Consider the following 20,450-nt stretch of genomic DNA (forward strand, 5'->3'; position numbering starts at 1 on the left):
TCTTTCATAAATGACAAATTTAGATTACAAATGTGTATTGGACCAAATGATTAGTAATAACTGCTATAACGGGCCTTCCTGCACAATGGCAATCTTTATAGTTCACTTTCATGACAAATTTGCTTGATTGGCCTGCTATATTGCACTATTGAAAGCTTTTTCCTTAATATTCCAAGGATTTATTGCTTATCTCCTATGCCAGAGTTCCTTTAAAATATTTTTTTAACTTAAATATTGAAGAAATAAATCTCAAAGAATTCACTCATAACCCTACCTGCCCAACACAACAGCTATTTTTATTTCTTCATTCTCTCCCAGTCTTGGTTCATAGACATATATACAAACATTTTACATAGTTGTACTCAGAGTATGTAGATTTGTAGTTTCTTGCAGTAGTGATTGTTCTGTTTTAGTTCTAAAGAGCATTGTGTCACACCTAGACCTTTACTCTTCTGTTTGTTCTAATTACTTGACATTTCCTTGTTTCTTAGTATTTAGAAGGAACAGTAAATTATCTCATTTTCTAGGTACTTTTTAACTGTGTTCAAACAAAATGACAGATATTATTAATCATTATCCATTATTCAATTTTTATAGAACTTTAGTACATTTTATAGATCTTATTTAAAAACCTCCCCAAAGTCACTTTAAGTGGTGGGGTCAGGATTTGAAATCATGTTTCTCTGACTGCAAAGCCCGTGGTCTCAACAACTCTCTGAACTGCTTCTGTGACCCTGTTGTACTGCTCCTAGGACCTTTAATGATTAACTTATAAATTTGTGAATTTTTGCTCAGATAAGTTATTATTACACAGAATTAATGAGTAAATTTAATTCTTAATACCCTAAGTCTATTCAAAATAAAATCTATCAGCTGTTAGGTTTTTGTTGGTGATGGGCTTTTTTGGGGTGGATTGTTCTTTTAATTATAATTGTTTAGATTAATACAAATATGTAGTTTAAAAAGTAAAACGGGGGGCTTTCCTGGTGGCGCAGTGGTTAAGAATCCGCCTGCCAATGCAGGGGACACGGGTTCGAGCCCTGGTCCTGGAAGATCCCGCATGCCTTGGAGCAACTTTGCCCATGCACCACAACTACTGAGCCTGCACTCTAGAGCCTGCAAGCCACAACTACTGAGCCCACGCACCACAACCACTGAAGCCCGCACACCTAGAGCCCGTGCTCCGCAACAAGAGAAGCCACTGCAATGAGAAGCCTGCGCACCGCAACAAAGAGTAGCCCCTGCTTGCTGCAACTAGAGAAACCCCGTGCGCAACAATGAAGACCCAACGCAGCCAAAAATAAATAAATAAAATAAATAAATTTATGAAAAAAAAAAGTTAAACGGTATCAATATTCTTATGTATGTCTCCCAGTGACTATGAGCAAGGGTTTTTCCAGGGTAGTGTTCCGTTTCTTACCTTTTTTCACCATACGACACGTAAAGAAAATGGTTATTGTTTAGCATACTGAGGTAAAAGGATAAAGCTGCTTATAGCTGAGGATGACTGGCTTTGGAGTTCTTTATAATATCTTGCACATCTTGGCACACCCATAATATTTGTGCCACGTGAATATACTGGAGCATACCCCATTCAGGATGATCTGCTCTGGAACAGTGCTTCTCAAAGTGTGGTCTGAAGACCAGTTCTAGTCTACAAACTGTTAAGTTACTAATCCACAACCATATAAATTAAGAGGAAGCATTTAGAAACATTTATAGTAATTTGATATTGTATAAACATTTTTGTTATTTTATAAAAGTATCCAGTCCACAAATGGTTAGAAATTTTTAAAAACTGGTCCATCACCATAGCTAAGTGTGAGAAACCCTGCTGTTTGTGGGAGTGGAGTTGATGGGGCATGGGATGAACACAGGTCAACTTTAGTAGGTATGCCAAGTTGTCTTCCAGTCTATTGTTGTAAATTATGTATCCCTCAGTCTCAGTGGTGTATAGGTGTTCTACTTCCTCCACATCTTCAACAACACTTAGTATTGAAGGACTTTTTATTTTTGCTAATTGGGTGGGTATTACAATGGTATCTTATTGTGGTTTTAATTTGCATTACTAATTTGGTTACAGATGAGGTCAAACGTCTTTTAATATGCTTATTGGCCATTTTGGATTTTCTTTTCTATGAAGTGACTATTCAAGTATTTTATCCGTTTTTCTGTTGGATTATTTACCTTTCTCTCATTGATTTGTAGGTTTAATTTATGTATTTTTGGATACAAATTCTTTATTGGATTAATGTGTTATAAATATATTCTCCCAACCTGTGACATATATTCTTAATCTCTTAATATATATTTTGATGAACAAAAGTTCTCAATTTTAGCAAAGTCAAGTTTATCAACATCTATTTTCAGTTTGTGCTTTTTTTGTGTTTTGTTTAAGAAATCCTTTACTATCTCAATAATCATAGTAATATTTTCCTATATTCTAGATTTTTAGTTCTGTCTTTCACATATAAGTCTATAATCCAGTTGGAATTGATTTTTATGCGTTATGAAGTAAGGGGTCCAATAATTGAATATTCTGTTCTTTTTTTTAATTGAAGTATAGTTGTTAGTCTCAGTGTTAGTTTCAGTTGTACAGCAAAGTGATTCAGTTATATATATTTCAGATTCTTTTCCATTATAGGTTATTACAAGATATTAAATATATTTCCCTGTGCTATACAGTAAATCCATGTTATCTATTTTATATATAGTGGTGTGTACCTGTTAATTCCATAGTCCTAATTTACCGCGCCCCCTTCCCCTTCAGTAACCATAAGTTTGTTTTCTGTGTCTACGAGTCTGTTTCTATTTTGTAAATAAGTTCGTTTGTATCATATTTTAGATCCCACATGTAAGTGATATCATATGATATTTGTCTTTCTCTGTCTGACTTACTTCACTTAGTATGATAATCTCTAGGTCCATCCATGTTGCTGCAAATGGTAGTATTTTATTCTTTGATATTCATAGTATTGCATTCTATGGCTGAGTAATATTCCATCGTGTATATATACCACATCTTCTTTATCCATTAATCTGTTGATGGACACTTAGGTTGCGTCCATGTCTTGGCTATTGTAAATACTGCTGCTATGAACATTGGGGTGCATGTGTCTTTTTTTAAATTTTATTTATTTATTTTTGGCTGCATTGGGTCTTCGTTGCTGTGTGTGGGCCCCCTCTAGCTGCAGCGAGCGGGGGAGCTACTCTTCGTTGCAGTGCGTGGGCCTCTCACTACGGTGGCCTCTCCTTTTGCGGAGCATGGGCTCTAGGCGCACGGGCTCAGCAGTTGTGGCTTGCAGGCTCTAGAGCACAGGCTCAGTAGTTGTGGCACACGGGCCTAGCTGCCCTGCGGCATGCGGGATCCTCCCGGACCAGGGCTTGGACCTGTGTCCCCTGCACTGGCAGGCGGACCCTCAACCACTGCGCCACCAGGGAAGCCCCATGTGTCTTTTTGAATCAGAGTTTCCTCTGGATACATACCCAGGAGTGGGATTGCTGGATCATATGGTAACTCTATTTTTAGTTTTTTATGGAACCTCCATACTGTTCTCCATAGTGACTGCACCAATTTACATTCCCACCAACAGTGTAGGAGGGTTCCCTTTTCTCCACACCCTCTCCAGCATTTATTATTTGTAGACTTTTTGATGATGGCCATTCTGACTGGTGTGAAGTGATACCTCATTGTAGTTTTGATTTGCATTTCTCTAATAATTAGCGATATTGAGCATCTTTTCATGTGCCTGTTGGCCATCTGTATGTCTTCCTTAGAGAAATGTCTATTTAGGTCTTCTGCCCATTTTGTGATTGGATTTTTGGTTTTTTTAATATTGAGCTGTATGAGCTGTTTGTATATTTTAGAAATTAAGCCCTTGTCAGCCGCATCATTTGCAGATATTTTCTCCCATTCCATAGGTTGTCTTTTCATTTTGTTTATGGTTTCTTTTGCTGTGCAAAAGCTTATAAGTTTGATTAGGTCCCATTTGTTTCTTTTACTTCTTTTGCCTTGGGAGACTGAACTAAAAAAACATTGCTACAGTTTACGTCAGAGAATGTTTTGCCTATGTTCTCTTCTAGAAGTTTTATGGTGTCATGTCTTATATTTAAGTCTTTAAGCCATTTTGAGTTTATTTTTATGTGTGGTTTGAGGGCTGGGGTAATACAGCTCTCCAGCTTTCCCAACACCACTTCCTGAAGAGATTGTCCCTTCTCCATTGTATATTCTTGCCTCCTTTGTTAAAGATTAATTGACCATAGGTGTGTGAATTTATTTCTGGGCTCTCTATTCTGTTCCACTGATCCATATGTCTTTTTTTGTGCCATTACCATGCTGTTTTGATTACTGTAGCTTTGTAGTATTGTCTGTAGTCTGGGAGGGTTACGCCCCCAGTTTAGTTCTTTTTCCTTAGGATTGCTTTGGCAATTCTGGATCTTTTGTAGTTCCATATAAATTTTAGGATTATTTGTTCTAGTTCTGTAAAAAATGCCATTGGTAATTTGATAGGGATTGCATTGAATCTGTAGATTGCTTTGGGTAGTATGGCCATTTTAACAACATTGATTCTTCCAATCCAAGAGCATGGGATATCTTTCCGTTTTTTGGAATCATCTTCAGTTTCCTTTTTCAATGTTTTATAGTTCTCAGCATATAGCTCTTTCACCTCCTTGGTTAGGTTTATGCCTAGGTTTTTTTTTTTTTGGATGTGATTTAATTTTATTTTTTTATTTATTTTATTTAATTTTATTTTCTTGGCCCTACCACATGGCTTGTAGGATCTTAGTTCCCTGACCTGGGATTGAACCTGGCCCCTTGGCAGTGAAAGCATGGAGTCCTAACCACTGGACTGTCAGGGAATTCCCTTGACGTGATTTTAAACAGAATTTTTTTTTTTTTTACTTTCTCTTTCTGATATTTCATTGTTAGTGTAAAGAAATACAACAGATTTCTGTATATTAATCTGGTATTCTGCTACCTTGCTGAATTCACTGATGAGTTCTAATAATTTTTGTGTGAAGTCTTTAGGGTTTTCTATGTAGAGTATCATGTCACCTACATATAATGACAATTTTACCTCCTCCCTTCCAATTTGGATACCTTTTATTTCTTTTTCTTATCTGATTGCTGTGGCTAAGACTGCCAATACTGTGTTGAGTAAAAGTGGTGAGAGTGAGCATACTTGTTCCAGAATTTAGTGGGAAGGCTTTCAGCTTTTGGGTGTGGGTTTGTCATAAATGGGTTTATTATGTTGAGATATGTTCCCTTCTATACCCACTTTGGTGAGAATGTTTTATCGTGAATGGATATTGAATTTTATCAGATGCTTTTTCTACATCTGTTTAGATGATCATGTGGTTTTTGTCTTTTCTTTTGTTGATGTGGTGTTATCACATTGATTGATTTGCATATGTTGAACCATCCTTGCATCCCTGGAATGAATCCAACTTGATCATGGTGTATGATCCTTTTTAGTTGTTGGATTTGGTTTGCTAATGAGTATTCTATTCTTTTCCCTCAAATTTATCATGCCAGCAATGTACATAAACAAAATCCCTTTGAGATCATCAATAAAGGGTTCCTGAGACCCAAAACTTTGAAAATCACTATTACAGATCCACAAGAAAGGCTCCAATTAAAAAATGAGCCAAAGACAGGCATATCATTTTAAAAAATCCACACAAATGCACAATTAACATGGCAAAAAGTGAAGTTTCCTAATAAAGAAATGCAAATAAAATATAAGATACTATTCTGCTTATTAAATGGACAATTATAAACAGTACTATAAATAGCCTTTGAAGGGAAGTTTGGCGGAAGGTATCAAAACCCAATAAAAATTTAAAAATAAAGCTAAGTTAAAGGTAAAAAAAAAAATTTCCTTCTGACCATTTTTGGGAATATGGCCTATAGAAATTATTAAGAATGTATCTGAAGATTTAGCTTCAATATTTTTATCATGGTTTTTTTTTTAATAATCTGAAAGTTCAAAAATAACCTAAAATCCAAATGATAGTTAGAAAAATCTTCCAATGGAAGAAAATCATGGATAATGCATTTTTTTCCCTCTAATTCCTCTAATTCAGTCTAAGGTAATAGAACCCTTAGAGTGCGTTGATGGCCACCTATTGCTTAATTTTATGGAACTGTCATTAATCTGACTCCGACTCCCTTTCCCCTAGGTAGTTTGTCCAGTGAATGCCAAATAATAACCAATCAGCATAGAGCACATTGAGTAATCGGTAGGTTTGTTCTTTCACCAAAAACATTTATAGCTTTTAGCTTTTAAAAATAGTTCCAGAGCACAGCAAGATAGAGAAGGGGAAGATTGGCCTAGATAATACAGAGGATAGCAGATGAACAGGATTGATTTCATTTTGGGCACTTTGCCCAGGACACTTTTAATAGAACATATAGTTAGTCTGGGGATTCTGAATCTGTGGTTATGTCAGGCTTACACATTTATTCTTTAAAAGGAAAAATTGCAAGTAATTAGATTCTAGGTACATTGGTATGACTTAAATTTTTTAAACTGTTTCTGTAATACAGCCATTGATAATTTGCTTTTTGTAGGCTGGATTCCTTAATATTAAAGCTAACTCAGTCATGAATAGAAAAATATTTTGAACTTCCTTCCTCTAAAACACAATGTGTTCCTCATTTCTTTCAAAGTTTAAGTCAAGTTTAAAAAAGATGTCTAAACTAGGAATTAGAGGGTTATTTTTATGTGAAGAATTTTTAATCTTACTATTTTTAAGGACTTTGTATATTCAGGAATCAATCAAGTCTTTAAGAAAAAAAAAAACACCTAAATTTTAGAAATGTTCTCCTTCCTATTTTGCTACCTTACAATTTATAATACTGACCTTAGATTTAGCCTTTAAAATTAGGAGGTAAAATACCATATGATAATAGAGCTTGCATTGGGATAGTGGCTTTGAGTGAATTTTTTCCTTTTTTCTGTTTTCTAAAATTTCAGTAATACATTCATTACTTTCATTATTTATAAAACTATTTATAACCCCCCCCCCCAATTATCCTTGTAAAGAATTGGGCATTTAAAAGGCTAAGCTTATCAAAGAATTTTCTCATATTAGGTAATATGAAGGCTTTCTTTTGTTTTGAAGTGATGCGTTTAAGTATAATAAGCCAGATTCTTACCATGGACATTTTAAAAATAATGTAGTTAATAAAAGGTTGGAGCAGAAAAAATTATTTTATGTAGTAAAAATTCTTAGTACTAATGGTACATAAGAGAAAGTGATTTTTTTTTTATGTGTTATGTTCTGTTTCAGAAATACCAGAAAATTTTCACATTTGCTTCTCATATTGAGCAATACTTTTAATGAGCCAGTGCCTTGGGACCTTTACACCTGCTGTTTCCTCTACTTGGAATGCTCTTCCTTGCTTCTTCCTCCTTCCTCTGATGTATTCCTGCTACTTCAGTCTTGGCTTAAATTATTTTTGAGAAACTTGTCAAAACCCACCTCCCTAAAATCCAACCCCACATTTCCTACCTTCATCACAACCCAGTTTAAACTCCTGTTATTTATTCTCAGGTCCCCTTCACTGCTTCATAATGTTCACTGTGGTTGTGAACATCAGTTCAATGTTTATTTCCCCCACTATTCCTTAAGCTTGATGAGGGCAGGACATGCGAGCATCTTGTTTAGAATTGTATTCTCTGCATCTGGCACAGTGCCTAGTACATAATAGTTAATAAATAGTACTTGTCAAATGAATTCCTTTAAATATTCACTTCACTTGCTTTTCCAAACTCTTGTTGGTATTATTTAATAACGGGGTCTTTCCATTAGAGTAGTTATAACTTTAATATCATTAGTAGGTAAATAGCTGAATTAAGCAACTATGAGTTCCCACTAATTTGGAATATTTTTAGCTTTTTAACATTTGGGATGAACTTCAGATGCTTCATAGGGTATATGGTCACAGTACCTTTCTTAAATGATAAATAGTAGCTACAAGTGTTGACTATTCTGGTTGGCTATTTTAACCCCAGTAGATCCAGTGCCACCAAAATAGTACAGTACATAAGAGATATCATGATAAGACCCCAACCAGAAATGGTCTTCTGCTTTCTTATTCTTCTTTTTTAATATTTATTTATTTATTTATTTTGGCTGCGCCGGATCTTAGTTGCAGCATGAGCACTCTTAGTTGCGGCATGCAGACTCTTAGTTGCAGCATGCATGCGGGATCTAGTTCCCTGACCAGGGATCGAACCCCGGTCCCCTGCATTGGGAGCATGGAGTGTTACCCACCGAACCACCAGGGAAGTCCCTTCTTCTTCTTTTTAACCTTTTTACATTTATAGTGTTGAAGTTTCTGTTTTCCTAATCCTTATTTGTAAAACCCAAAATAAATAGCTTTTGTATAATGATTTACAGTGTTTAATGGGTCCAAAAAATAAAAACATACACAAAGTATTTTAACTGAACAGTTAGTCTTTCCAACTTTTCTAATAAAACTAAGTTATTATTATATACTTGTGACCCACATGTAGGATGGTAGAAAAGAAAATTTTTCTAATACACTGAGGTTATATATGATATTTAGCAACTACTTTTCTACTTATTAAACTACATGTTGTGTTCTTTTACAGTTCAAACGATATGTCAGTAAACTTCGAAGCAAGAGTACAGTTTTCAAAAAGAAGCATCAGATAATAGCTGAATTTAAAGCTGAATTTGGTCTCTTGCAGAGGACAGAAGAACTTCTTAAGCAACGTCATGAAAATATTCAACATCAACTGGTAATACAGTGTTATCTCGGGGTTCTAAAAGTACAAATGCCAGGAGGTTTATAGGTTATAGCTTTTTACTGAGGTCGTTGTTTTTATTAGAAAAACCATAAAATTATTCATTTTCTCTGATTAATTACAGAGATGACATAAAAGTCTATTTTTTGTATTTTACTGTAGCAGTAGGCACTAACTTTTTTATGTGTTCTGACTTTGGGGTAATTAATAGAAGTTGAATTCTATTAAGTAGGTTTTTCTTTTGGTTAGCTAGTTAATATGACCAAAATGATCATACCAAGAGATTGACTATAAAATAATTTATTTATCATGGCCTGCTGGGCAGAAATCTAAGCGGCCACTTCCATGGAGCTTTGGAAAGAAGTATCCAGGGAGGGTTCTATATGGAAGTTTGCCTGCAGGCTTGTTCCTTATATATTTGTGCCTTGGTTTTCAGAAAAAAGTTAAACCCAGAGAAATCCCTCTAGCAGCAAAGCTGTTCTCATCGTGGGTACCAGTTCCTCTGAGTTTTCTTGATTTGGCTTTTTTTTTTCTTTTACCCATGGGGAAATGATTTCATCAGGATGTTGGCTTACCAGCTAGCAATAATCTGGTAGAGGTGAATGAAATTTCAACCAGTTGTAATTAGCTGGCAATATGAACTTTTCTGTCTCATTCTGTTGAATATTGTTTGCTTCTAGGGAACTTAAGATTGAAAATTTACAGTGCATCAAACATAGATTCTAACAGCGCTAAACATAGATTGTAACAGCACTTTTAAAATTGATATGTAGTAATTGCATTATTGCTCACTTTAAAATATTTTCTCATTTTCATTGTGATTTCTTTGACCTATGGTTATTGCTTAAAACCAAACATTTGAGGATTTTCTAGTTACCTTTCTGTTATTGATTTCTAGCTTATTTCCGCTGTAACCAGGAAATATACTCTGTGATTTCAGTCCTTTGAAATTTTTGAATGTTGCATTATGGCCCAGCATGTGGTCTGTTTTGATCATTGTTCCATGTGCAGTTGAGAACAATATATATTCTGCAGTTGTTGGGGATGGTGTTGCATAAAAGTCAATTCAGTCCAGTATGTTAACCATGCTACTCAAATCTTCCATGTTTCTTTTTTTTTTTTTTTAACATCTTTATTGGAGTATAATTGCCTTACAATGGTATGTCAGTTTCTGCTTTATAACAAAGTGAATCAATTATACATATACATATATCCCCATATCTCCTCCCTCTTGCATCTCCCTCCCACCCTCCCTATCCCACCCCTCTAGGTGCTCACAAAGCACGGAGCTAATCTCCCTGTGCTATGCGGCTGCTTCCCACTAGCTATCTATTTTACATTTGGTAGTGTATATATGTCCATGCCAGTCTCTCACTTCGTCCCAGCTTCCCCTTCCCCCTCCCCGTGTCCTCAAGTCCATTCTCTACATCTGCGCCTTTATTCCTGTCCTGCCACTAGGTTCTTCATAACCTTTTTTTTTTTTAAGATTCCATATATATGTGTTAGCATACGGTATTTGTTTTTCTCTTTCTGACTTACTTCACTCTGTATGACAGACTCTAGGTCCATCCACCTCACTACAAATAGCTCAATTTTGTTTCTTTTTATGGCTGAGTAATATTCCATTGTATATATGTGCCACATCTTCTTTATCCATTCATCTGTCAATGTGTACTTAGGTTGCTTCCATGTCCTGGCTATTGTAAATAAAGCTGCAATGAACATTCTGGTTCATGACTCTTTTTGAATTATAGTTTTCTCAGGGTATATGCCCAGTAGTCGGATTTCTGGGTCGTATGGTAGTTCTATTTTTAGTTTTTTAAGGCACCTCCATACTGTTCTCCATAGTGGCTGTATCAATTTACATTCCCACCAACAGTGCAAGAGGGCTCCCTTTTCTCCACACCCTCTCAAGCATTTATTGTTTCTAGATTTTTTGATGATGGCCATTCTGACTGGTGTGAGGTGATACCTCATTGTAGTTTTGATTTGCATTTCTCTAATGATTAGTGATGTTGAGCATTCTTTCACGTTTTTGTTGGCTATCTGTATATCTTCTTTGGAGAAATGTCTATTTAGGTCTTCTGCCCATTTTTGGATTGGGTTGTTTGTCTTTTTGATATTGAGCTGCATGAGCTGCTTGTAAATTTTGGAGATTAATCCTCTGTCAGTTGCTTCATTTGCAAATACTTTCTCCCTTTCTGAGGGTTGTCTTTTCGTCTTGTTTATGGTTTCCTTTGCTGTGCAAAAGCTTTTAAGTTTCATTAGGTCCCATTTGTTTACTTTTGTTTTTATTTTCATTTCTCTAGGAGGTGGGTCAAAAAGGATCTTGCTGTGATTTATGTCATAGAGTGTTCTGCCTATGTTTTCCTCTAGGAGTTTTATAGTGTCTGGCCTTACATTTTGGTCTTTAATCCATTTTGAGTTTATTTTTGTGTATGGTGTTAGGGAGTGTTCTAATTTCATTCTTTTACATGTACCTGTCCAGTTTTCCCAGCACCACTTATTGAAGAGGCTGTCTTTTCTCCATTGTGTATTCTTGCCTCCTTTATCAAAAATAAGGTGACCATATGTGTGTGGGTTTATCTCTGGGCTTTCTATCCTGTTCCATTGATCTATATTTCTGTTTTTGTGCCAGTACCATACTGTCTTGATTACTGTAGCTTTGTAGTATAGTCTGAAGTCAGGGAGCCTGCTTCCTCCAGCGCCGTTTTTCTTTCTCAAGATTGCTTTGGCTATTCGGGGTCTTTTTCTTTCCATACAAATTGTGAAATTTTTTTGTTGTAGTTCTGTGAAAAATGCCATTGGTAGTTTGATAGGGATTGCATTGAATCTGTAGATTGCTTTGGGTAGTATAGTCACTTTCACAATGTTGATTCTTCCAATCCAAGGACATGGTATATCTCTCCATCTGTTGGTATCATCTTTCATTTCTTTCATCAGTGTCTTATAGTTTTCTGCATACAGGTCTTTTGTCTCCCTAGGTAGGTTTATTCCTAGGTATTTTGTTCTTTTTGTTGCAGTGGTAAATGGGAGTGTTTCCTTAATTTCTCTTTCAGATTTTTCATCATTAATGAATAAGAATGCAAGAGATTCCTGTGCATTAATTTTGTATCCTTCTACTTTACCAAATTCATTGATTAGCTCTAGTAGTTTTCTGGTAGCGTCTTTAGGATTCTCTCTGTATAGTATCATGTCATCTGCAAACAGTGACAGCTTTACTTCTTCTTTTCTGATTTGGATTCCTTTTATTTCTTTTTCTTCTCTGATTGCTGTGGCTAAAACTTCCAAAACTATGTTGAATAATAGTGGTGAGAGTGGGCAACCTTGTCTTGTTCCTGATCTTAGTGGAAATAGTTTCAGTTTTCCACCATTGAGAATGATGTTGGCTGTGGGTTTGTCATATATGGCCTTTATTATGTTGAGATAAGTTCCCACTATGCCTACTTTCTGGAGGGTTTTTATCATAAATGGGTGTTGAATTTTGTCAAAAGCTTTTTCTGCATCTATTGAGATGATCATATGGTTTTTATCCTTCAACTTGTTAATATGGTGTATCACATTGATTGATTTGCGTATATTGAAGAATCCTTGCATTCCTGGGATAAACCCCACTTGGTCATGGTGTATGATCCTTTTAATGTGCTGTTGGATTCTGTTTGCTAGTATTTTGTTGAGGATTTTGCATCTATGTTCATCAGTGATACTGGCCTGTAGTTTTCTTTCTTTGTGACATCTTTGTCTAGTTTTGGTATCAGGGTGATGGTGGCCTCGTAGAATGAGTTTGGGAGTGTTCCTCCCTCTGCTATATTTTGGAAGAGTTTGAGAAGGATAGGTGTTAGCTCTTCTCTAAATGTTTGATAGAATTCGCCTGTGAAGCCGTCTGGTCCTGGGCTTTTGTTTGTTGGAAGATTTTTAATCACAGTCTAAGTTTCAGTGCTTGTGATTGGTCTGTTTATATTTTCTATTTCTTCCTGGTTCAATCTTGGAAGGTTTTGCTTTTCTAAGAATTTGTCCATTTCCTCCAGGTTGTCCATTTTATTGGCATATAGTTGCTTGTAGTAATCTGTCATGAACCTTTGTATTTCTGCAGTGTCAATTGTTACTTCTCCTTTTTCATTTCTAATTCTATTGATTTGAGTTTTCTCCCTTTTTTTCTTGATGAGTCTGGCTAATGGTTTATCAATTTTGTTTATCTTCTCAAAGGACCAGCTTTTAGTTTTATTGATCTTTGCTATTGTTTCCTTCATTTCTTTTTCATTTATTTCTTACCTGATATTTATGATTTCTTTCCTTCTGCTAACCTTGGGGTTTTTTTTGTTCTTCTTTCTCTATTTGCTTTAGGTGTAAGGTTAGGTTGTTTATTTGAGATGTTTCTTGTTTCTTGAGGTAGGATTGTATTGCTATAAACTTCCCTCTTAGAACTGCTTTTGCTGCATCCCATAGGTTTTGGGTTGTCATGTTTCTATTGTCATGTATTTCTAGGTATTTTTTGATTTCCTTTTTGATTTCTTCAGTGATCTCTTGGTTATCAAGTAGTGTATCGTTTAGCCTCCATGTATTCATGTTTCTATTTATATTTTCATCTGCTTATTCCATCAGTTATTGAAAAAGATGTTTTAAAATATCTATGATCTTTATCCTTTTAGTTCCATCAGTTTTTGCTTTACATCTTTTCTTTTTTTTGTTGCTTTTTTAAAATTTATTTTTATTTATTTATGGCTGTGTTGGGTCTTTGTTTCTGTGCGAGGGCTTTCTCTAGTTGTGGCAAGCGGGGGCCACTCTTCATCGCGGTGCATGGGCCTCTCACTATCGCGGCCTCTCTCGTTGCAGAGCACAGGCTCCAGACGCGCAGGTTCAGTAATTGTGGCTCATGGGCCCAGTTGCTCCGCGGCATGTGGGATCTTCCCAGACCAGGGCTCGAACCTGTGTCGCCTGCATTGGCAGGCAGATTCTCAACCACTGTGCCACCAGGGAAGCCCCTGCTTTACCTCTTTTCTTAAGCTGGGTTCCTTAGAAGCAGAGCCTGAGAGGGGAGTACTTGGTGCAAGTGATTTACTGAGGGAGGGAGTACCTTCAGAAGAAGGGGAATGAGGGAAACAGATGGAGCAGCAGAAAAAAGCCAAGCAAGGATGTATTCCCGACTGAAAACAGCTTCATTTTGATTCCATGAGGAACTTTGGAGCACACATTGCACCATGGAGTTGATTCCACCTTGAGGCAAGGGGGCTGGGCTTTTATACTCCCATATCAGTCAGTCATTGGCTATGGCATGGTATAACCTCCTAGATGAGGCAGCCCCCATTGGGCTAAGGGCATGTCCTGGAGAAGGGGGCATCTGTGAGCCATTAGCAGTCAACACTCATTGCAGCTTGCAGATGAAGTTTGAGTAGAGCACCAACAACATCCACTATAAGCCACCCCTTGTACTACTGAGATCTACTTGTTTCTCACATTAAAGTCACTCCATTCTGGTATAGTTTATACAGGATTACAGCTGGTCAAAATTTCTAGGAAAACAGGAGGGTTAGGAGGACAAATTAAAACTCTCTTTGCTTCATTTGATCCCAAGGACATAATTGATACTCAATACCTCCTTCCTCTACCATCCATCCTAGATTCCCCACACCTTTGGCTAGCACCTCCAGTGGTCTATCAGGGGTCCCCAACTCCCAGGCCATGGACCGGTACTGGTCTGCAGGCTGTTAGGAACTGGGCCACACAGCAGAAGGTCAGCGGTGGGCGAGCCAGCGAAGCTTCATCTGCCGCTCCCCGTCACTGGCATTACCTCCTGAGCCATCCCCCCCACCCCCACCCTCCGCCGTCTGTGGAAAAACTGTCTTCCGCGAACCCGGTCCCTGGTGCCGAAAAGGTTGGGACTGCTGGATGACTTACTTGGTGGGATGACTCAGTCCCTCATCCTTAAGAGGTATGAGATTCTAGTACAATGCCCTTATCAGGCTGTGGTTGCTAAACTTACCCATTTAGTGTTAAAACTGGGCATGAGAGTACCAAGATATGCCCTAATGGATCACCTGAATGCCAAACTTATTCCTATCTGTCCCTCATTATATAGCAGCATCTGTATATCCTTAACATGTTCTGCCAATAAATCGCTCTTTTCTTTGCCTGCTGGTCTGTGGGCATGACGAGCCCAAGTGACAAGATGGTAGGCAGAGCATGAAGTTTAAAGGGCCTCTCAATGTGCCTTCTGGTGGAATCATGTGCCTTATGGAAACCAGAACATTTATACCCACAGAGCCTAAAGTTGTCAAGAAGGGAAGCATAATTCCCTGTGGATGAGTGGGAATTCTGGTGAGTGATAACACTCATACTTTCATCTCATGGTTCCAAGACCCATGTATTTTTGGGTCTTTGGATCTATTTGGAACACAACACCATGTAATGGGCATTGGTTTAAGATATACACTCCATCATGAAGAATAGAACTTATCTTCACAGGCCATCAGTTCCAAGCTGGCACCTTAGCTGTACATTCATAGGGCCCTTCCACTATTCAGTCAGGCCATTAGCCTTCTGGATGGTGTGTGGTACAGTGACTGAATCCTGTGGTCATGTTCCCATCACCATACCTACTTTGCCATAAAGTAGGTCCCTTGGTCTCAGGTGATATTATGTGGGATTCCACATTAGTAGACCAGGCATTCTGAGCCTTTGGATAGTGGTGCTGCCTAAAGCACTGTGGGCAAGAAAAGCAAACCCTTACCCAGAATATGGGTCAGTCTCATTCAGGATGAAGTGTTGTTCTTTTCAAGGTAGAAAGAATCTGGTGTTATCAAATTGCCACTAAGGAGATGATCAGTTTCCTCAAGGGATGATTCCATACCCAGAACTCAGGATTGGTCTCTGTTGCTGCCAGCTCAGACACTTGGCAGTAGCATTAGCTAGATGAGCATTAGTGAGAGAGCCCATGTTATTTGGTCCATACTTAGCCTCCATCTCTGCCAACATAGCCATTCTGTTCATGAGCCCATTGTCCACACACTGGGTGGCCAATGACAGAGGCTGGCTGACATCTACTGTCAGCCTTTTTTGGCCTTTTTGGAAAGGCCAAATCATCCTTTCCACTCGGCTGCTGAGTGCCTCTTCTGCTGTGGACATTGTCCAGTGGCCATATACATGTGATGAAGAGATCTTCACACTTAGTGTTAACTCTTATAGCTCCATCCAGATGCCTCTTCCCGAGACCTCCTTGTCCCCAGTCATTCAGTCTTGCTATCTTGCTTCCTCCAGGCCCCTGACCAACAAGCTAAGCCATTTGCCACTGCCCAGAAGATAAAAGATAATCTGGGGTTTTAAGGTTCTCAAGTGAGCCTATCCAGTTATCCCCATTTCAGACTCAGCACCCTTTCCCTTCCCTATCAGAGCCCTGACTTTGACATAGGATATATTCAGCCTTCTCTGAAGTTTTGCCAGTCTTACAATTTAAGTCCTGTCCGTGGTTTTCAGCTCTCTCTGCCCCGTAGCCACAGGAAATGAGGGTTTCTTTAAAGCTCCTAAGGAGGTTCTCTGACTTATCACTTTGCTTTAAATTACTGATTAGTGGATTTGAGCCTGTCATTTGAGCTTAGCAACAGCCACCCCAATTTCATAGTCCTTATAGTTAACTATTTCTTCACGCTTCTCGGACACCAGCAACATTGTACCAGCTAGTATGTTCCTGTGATAGTTCAGGTCCTCCAAGAAGCATACGCCCAGATTGGGTTAGATGTACAAGAGATTTATTGGAGGAAGCCTTTGTGAAGGGCAAAGGGAATTGAGCAGCAGACGGCAGGGAAAGCCTTTAGGCTCTAAATGCCTTTAGGCTCTTCTGTGAAGGAAGAAGAAGGAAGGAGGATTGGAGAGGAAGAGCCTTAGGCTGTAAGCACAGTTTTAAGGAAGTTTTGGTTGGGATGATGGGGAGTTCCTGAGCCAGTCACCAATTAGAGGAGTTCCCTGTCAGGCAGGAATGGGTCAGCCTCTGGCTGGGAACAGCCTGGGGGAAGCATGGCCTTGGTGTGAACGTGATGGTGGATCCAGAGGAGCAGCAGTTATGCCTGTCAGTCAACTTTGTTCCTCTCAGCAAACTCTCTTGAAGGAGACTCAAGCCATCCATTGTCATGCCCACCATAATCCCTTCCACCTATATTCTGCCCTAGTTCACCATTCTTAGCAATTGTACTGCTATAACATGCCTAGTACTAACGATACTCTGCTTGCCCCCAATGATAGGGCTCTCAGTTGCATTCACCCGGCGAGTGATCCTACCCTAGAAGCCCATCCTTGTAGTTTGGTCAGGTTCTCTAGAAGCAGAACCTGAAACAAGAATTCTTATTCCTCCCCATATGATTAATTCAGTGAGTGCTGTTAGGAAAAAAGAAGTAAAGGAAACAGGATGAAGCAGGAGGAAAAAGTGGATTCAATTGGAGTCCAGTTTCATTCTGATAGCATAAAGAGCTCTGGAGCATAAATTGCATCACAAAGTTGGTCTCATCTTTAGGCAAGAGGGCTACCCATTTGGACCCCTGTGTCAGTCAGTAATTTGCTATGGACCCTCTTACTACCACCCAAGAGTGGTGTGATACAGTTCCTGTTAAACCAAGGGTACACTTTGAAGAAGGGACAGCTGTAAACCATCAAAATACCGACTCTCACAACAGCTAGGGGTTAGGTACACTGACACAATAAGCAGATCAGGGCAGAGCACCCACATTATCCATGGAAAATATCCTGAGATTAGTCCATACAGATTCATTTTAGTTATCTTCCTATTGGCAGTGTTTGACATAGTTCATAACTCCCTCTTCCTGTAAAATTTTTCTTTACTTGTCTTCTAGCACACTGCACTCTCCTTGTTTTTCCCTTACTAACACTCCTGTTCCTACTCCATGGCGGATTTCTTCTCATTTCTCCAAAGCCTAGATGTTTGAGTTCCCCAGGCTTAGGCCTTGGATCTCTTCTCTACCCTCACTCCCTTGGTGATCTTATTCTCTTATGGCTTTAAAGACATTGTCTATGCAGACAACTCACAAATTTGTATCTCCAGCCTAGATTGCTTCTCAAATTCCAGTCTTGTGTATGTAACATCTTGAACTCTCTTGGATTTCTACTAGAGATTTCAGATTTTTAACACGTCCAAAACTAAACTTCTGATCTTTACTACTCCCTCACCTGTTCCTCCCAAGTCCTCCTCAACTCAACAAATGGGCGCTCCATCCTCTCAGTTCTTCAGGCTGAAAACCTTGGAGTCATTCTTTACCCCTCACTTTCCCTCACACCCTACATCTAACCTGTCATAATATCTTGTTGGATCTATCTTCAGAATATATACAGAACCACTTCTCATCACCTCTGCTGCCCCCACCTGATTCATGCTACCATCATCTCTAACTTGAATTATTGGAATAGTCTTCTAACTGGCTTCTCTGCCGCTACCCTTGCCCCTCTATAGTTTGATCTCAGCACAGATGTTAAAGTTTTCATTTAAAAATTCCTTTACTCTGGGGACTTCCCTGGCGGTCCAGTAGTTAAGACTCCGCACTTCCAATGCAGAGAGCACAGGTTCGATCCCTGGTTGGGGAGCTAAGATCCCACATGCCACACGGTGCGGCCAAAAAAAAAAATTCCTTTACTCTGAATCTTCCAACAAGCCTCCCATTTCATTTAAAATAAGTCCAAGCTCTTTCACTAGCCTAAAACATAAGATAACGATATAATTTATCATCTAAACTAGGACACTTTTGAGAATGCAAAAGACAATAGATGTAAGCTGAGACTATTGCAGCAAACCAGCTGAGTCCCGTATGATCCCTCCCCAACCTCCACCTCATTCTCACTCCATTTTGAGCTCCTCCTATCTAGCTATTTCTTGAAAAGGTCAGGTATGCTCCTACCTCATGTCTTTTGCACTTGCTGATCCCCTGGATATCTCTTTGGCTTGCTCCCTCTCTTCCTTTAGGACTTTACTGGGCGTCATCTTCTCAGGAAGACCTTCTCTAACCACCCTGTTTTTTAAGATTCCAACCCCACTCTTACCTAACACTATATGTATTTTACTTGTTTACCTATTGCCCGTTTACTCTCACTAGAAGTTAGCTCTGTTTTGTTCACTGCAGCATATCTGGTGCCTAGAACTGTACTTGGCACATTAAGGTATATAATAAATATTGGATGAGTGAACAAATATGTACAGTTGATCACTTGAGAATTCATTCATTCACCAAATATTTAGTGAGTGCATCCTATGTTTTAGATTCTGTGCCAACTACATAGCATTATTCTAAAGTCTAAAATTATAATTACTTCCTATGCACCTGAAGATACCATAGTAAAACTTAGTATAAGTTTATAACATGTAAAGGAACGTAATTATTGTTGAAGTCAATAAAGATTGTTCTTTAGGATTCTAAACTACTTTATTTTATTTACGACTTTATTGTTACCTATTAAATCTATATGCTTCTTATGTTTCTATATACTTCTTATGGAATCATCAAGGTTTTGACACCCATTTTGTGGACCCCATTTTTTACACCTATTTTTATTCTTTACTTTTAGCAAACTATTGAGGAGAAAAAGGGTATATCTGGATATAGTTACACCCAAGAAGAGCTAGAAAGAGTATCCGCCCTGAAGAGTGAAGTTGATGAAATGAAAGGACGAACACTGGATGACATGTCTGAAATGGTGATTACACAGGCTTTGTTTGTTTATTTGTTTTATTGTCTACCTCTGAGGCAGATATTTTTGTGTTCTGTTTTCAGTGAAACATTCAAATTTTCATTTCTGCGCATTGTTTTCTTTACATTCTTTCATCTGTCTTTATCACTCTCTTTTGAATTTTCCATTCTAATGAGGTTGTAAAGAGGTTGTTCAATGTTGTGGTTTTTGAAGTGTGTAAAAGTTACATAGCATTGGGAATTACCTGGCAGTCTAGTGGTTAGGGCTCTGTGCTTCCATTGCAGGAGGCACGGGTTCGGTCCTTGGTCAGGGAACTAAGATCCCGCATGTTGCACAGCTCGGCCAAAAAAAAAAGTTACATGGTATTAAAGAAATATTTAAGATAAAAAACAAGTTTTCCCAAATCATGCTACTTAAATTAATACAATTATTTCATTTTTGTGTATGTCCTTAGTATCTTTCTGTATTCAGGACTGCTATTCAGCCAGAATGCACGGATACAGCTTCATCAGGCATTAAAATGTTGAAATCTTTCACTACTTACTGGTAAATAGCTGCTGCCCCAAACTCTCAGAGTACCCACCTCCACCTGTCTTGTCCACATTGGTCCCAGAACCCTCTGGATTTCACCACATTCTAACTCCTATAAAGATGAACATTTAGTACAGCAGAGGCCTCCAAGACCCTGTTCATCTCTATGGCTGATGTCCATTCTGATTGGTCATTACTTATGCCTTTTGGGTTATTAAGTATTTTGAATATCACTTCATCTATGTTTATGTGTATTTTATATAACCTACATAATTATATACTTTTTACATAATACAAAGCTGTATAAAGGCAACTTTGTAATTTGTTTTAGTTATTCAGTGCTAGATTGTAAATATTTTCCCATAATGGTTTGCAGTGTTAATAATTGACATTTTGAACAGTTAAATGATATTCCTTCTTATTGAGGAATCAATACTTACTAAATGACTTCCCCACTGT

At 38.1% G+C, this 20,450-nt stretch overlaps 1 protein-coding gene across 5 annotated transcripts in view; it reads left to right on the forward strand.

Annotated features, from left to right (window-relative positions):
* The window catches only part of IFT81 (intraflagellar transport 81), a 92,602-nt gene that overhangs the window by 39,224 nt on the left and 32,928 nt on the right, over window positions 1-20,450 (forward strand). For all 5 annotated transcript variants that reach the window (XM_068562743.1, XM_068562746.1, XM_068562744.1 and 2 more), the window contains 2 exons: window positions 8,625-8,774; window positions 19,338-19,466. In XM_068562743.1, the coding sequence (XP_068418844.1) occupies window positions 8,625-8,774; window positions 19,338-19,466 (279 nt within the window). The remainder of the gene's footprint in view (window positions 1-8,624; window positions 8,775-19,337; window positions 19,467-20,450) is intronic.

The sequence above is a fragment of the Eschrichtius robustus genome, chromosome 14 (genome assembly GCF_028021215.1).
Source record: "Eschrichtius robustus isolate mEscRob2 chromosome 14, mEscRob2.pri, whole genome shotgun sequence".
Lineage (NCBI taxonomy): Eukaryota > Metazoa > Chordata > Mammalia > Artiodactyla > Eschrichtiidae > Eschrichtius > Eschrichtius robustus.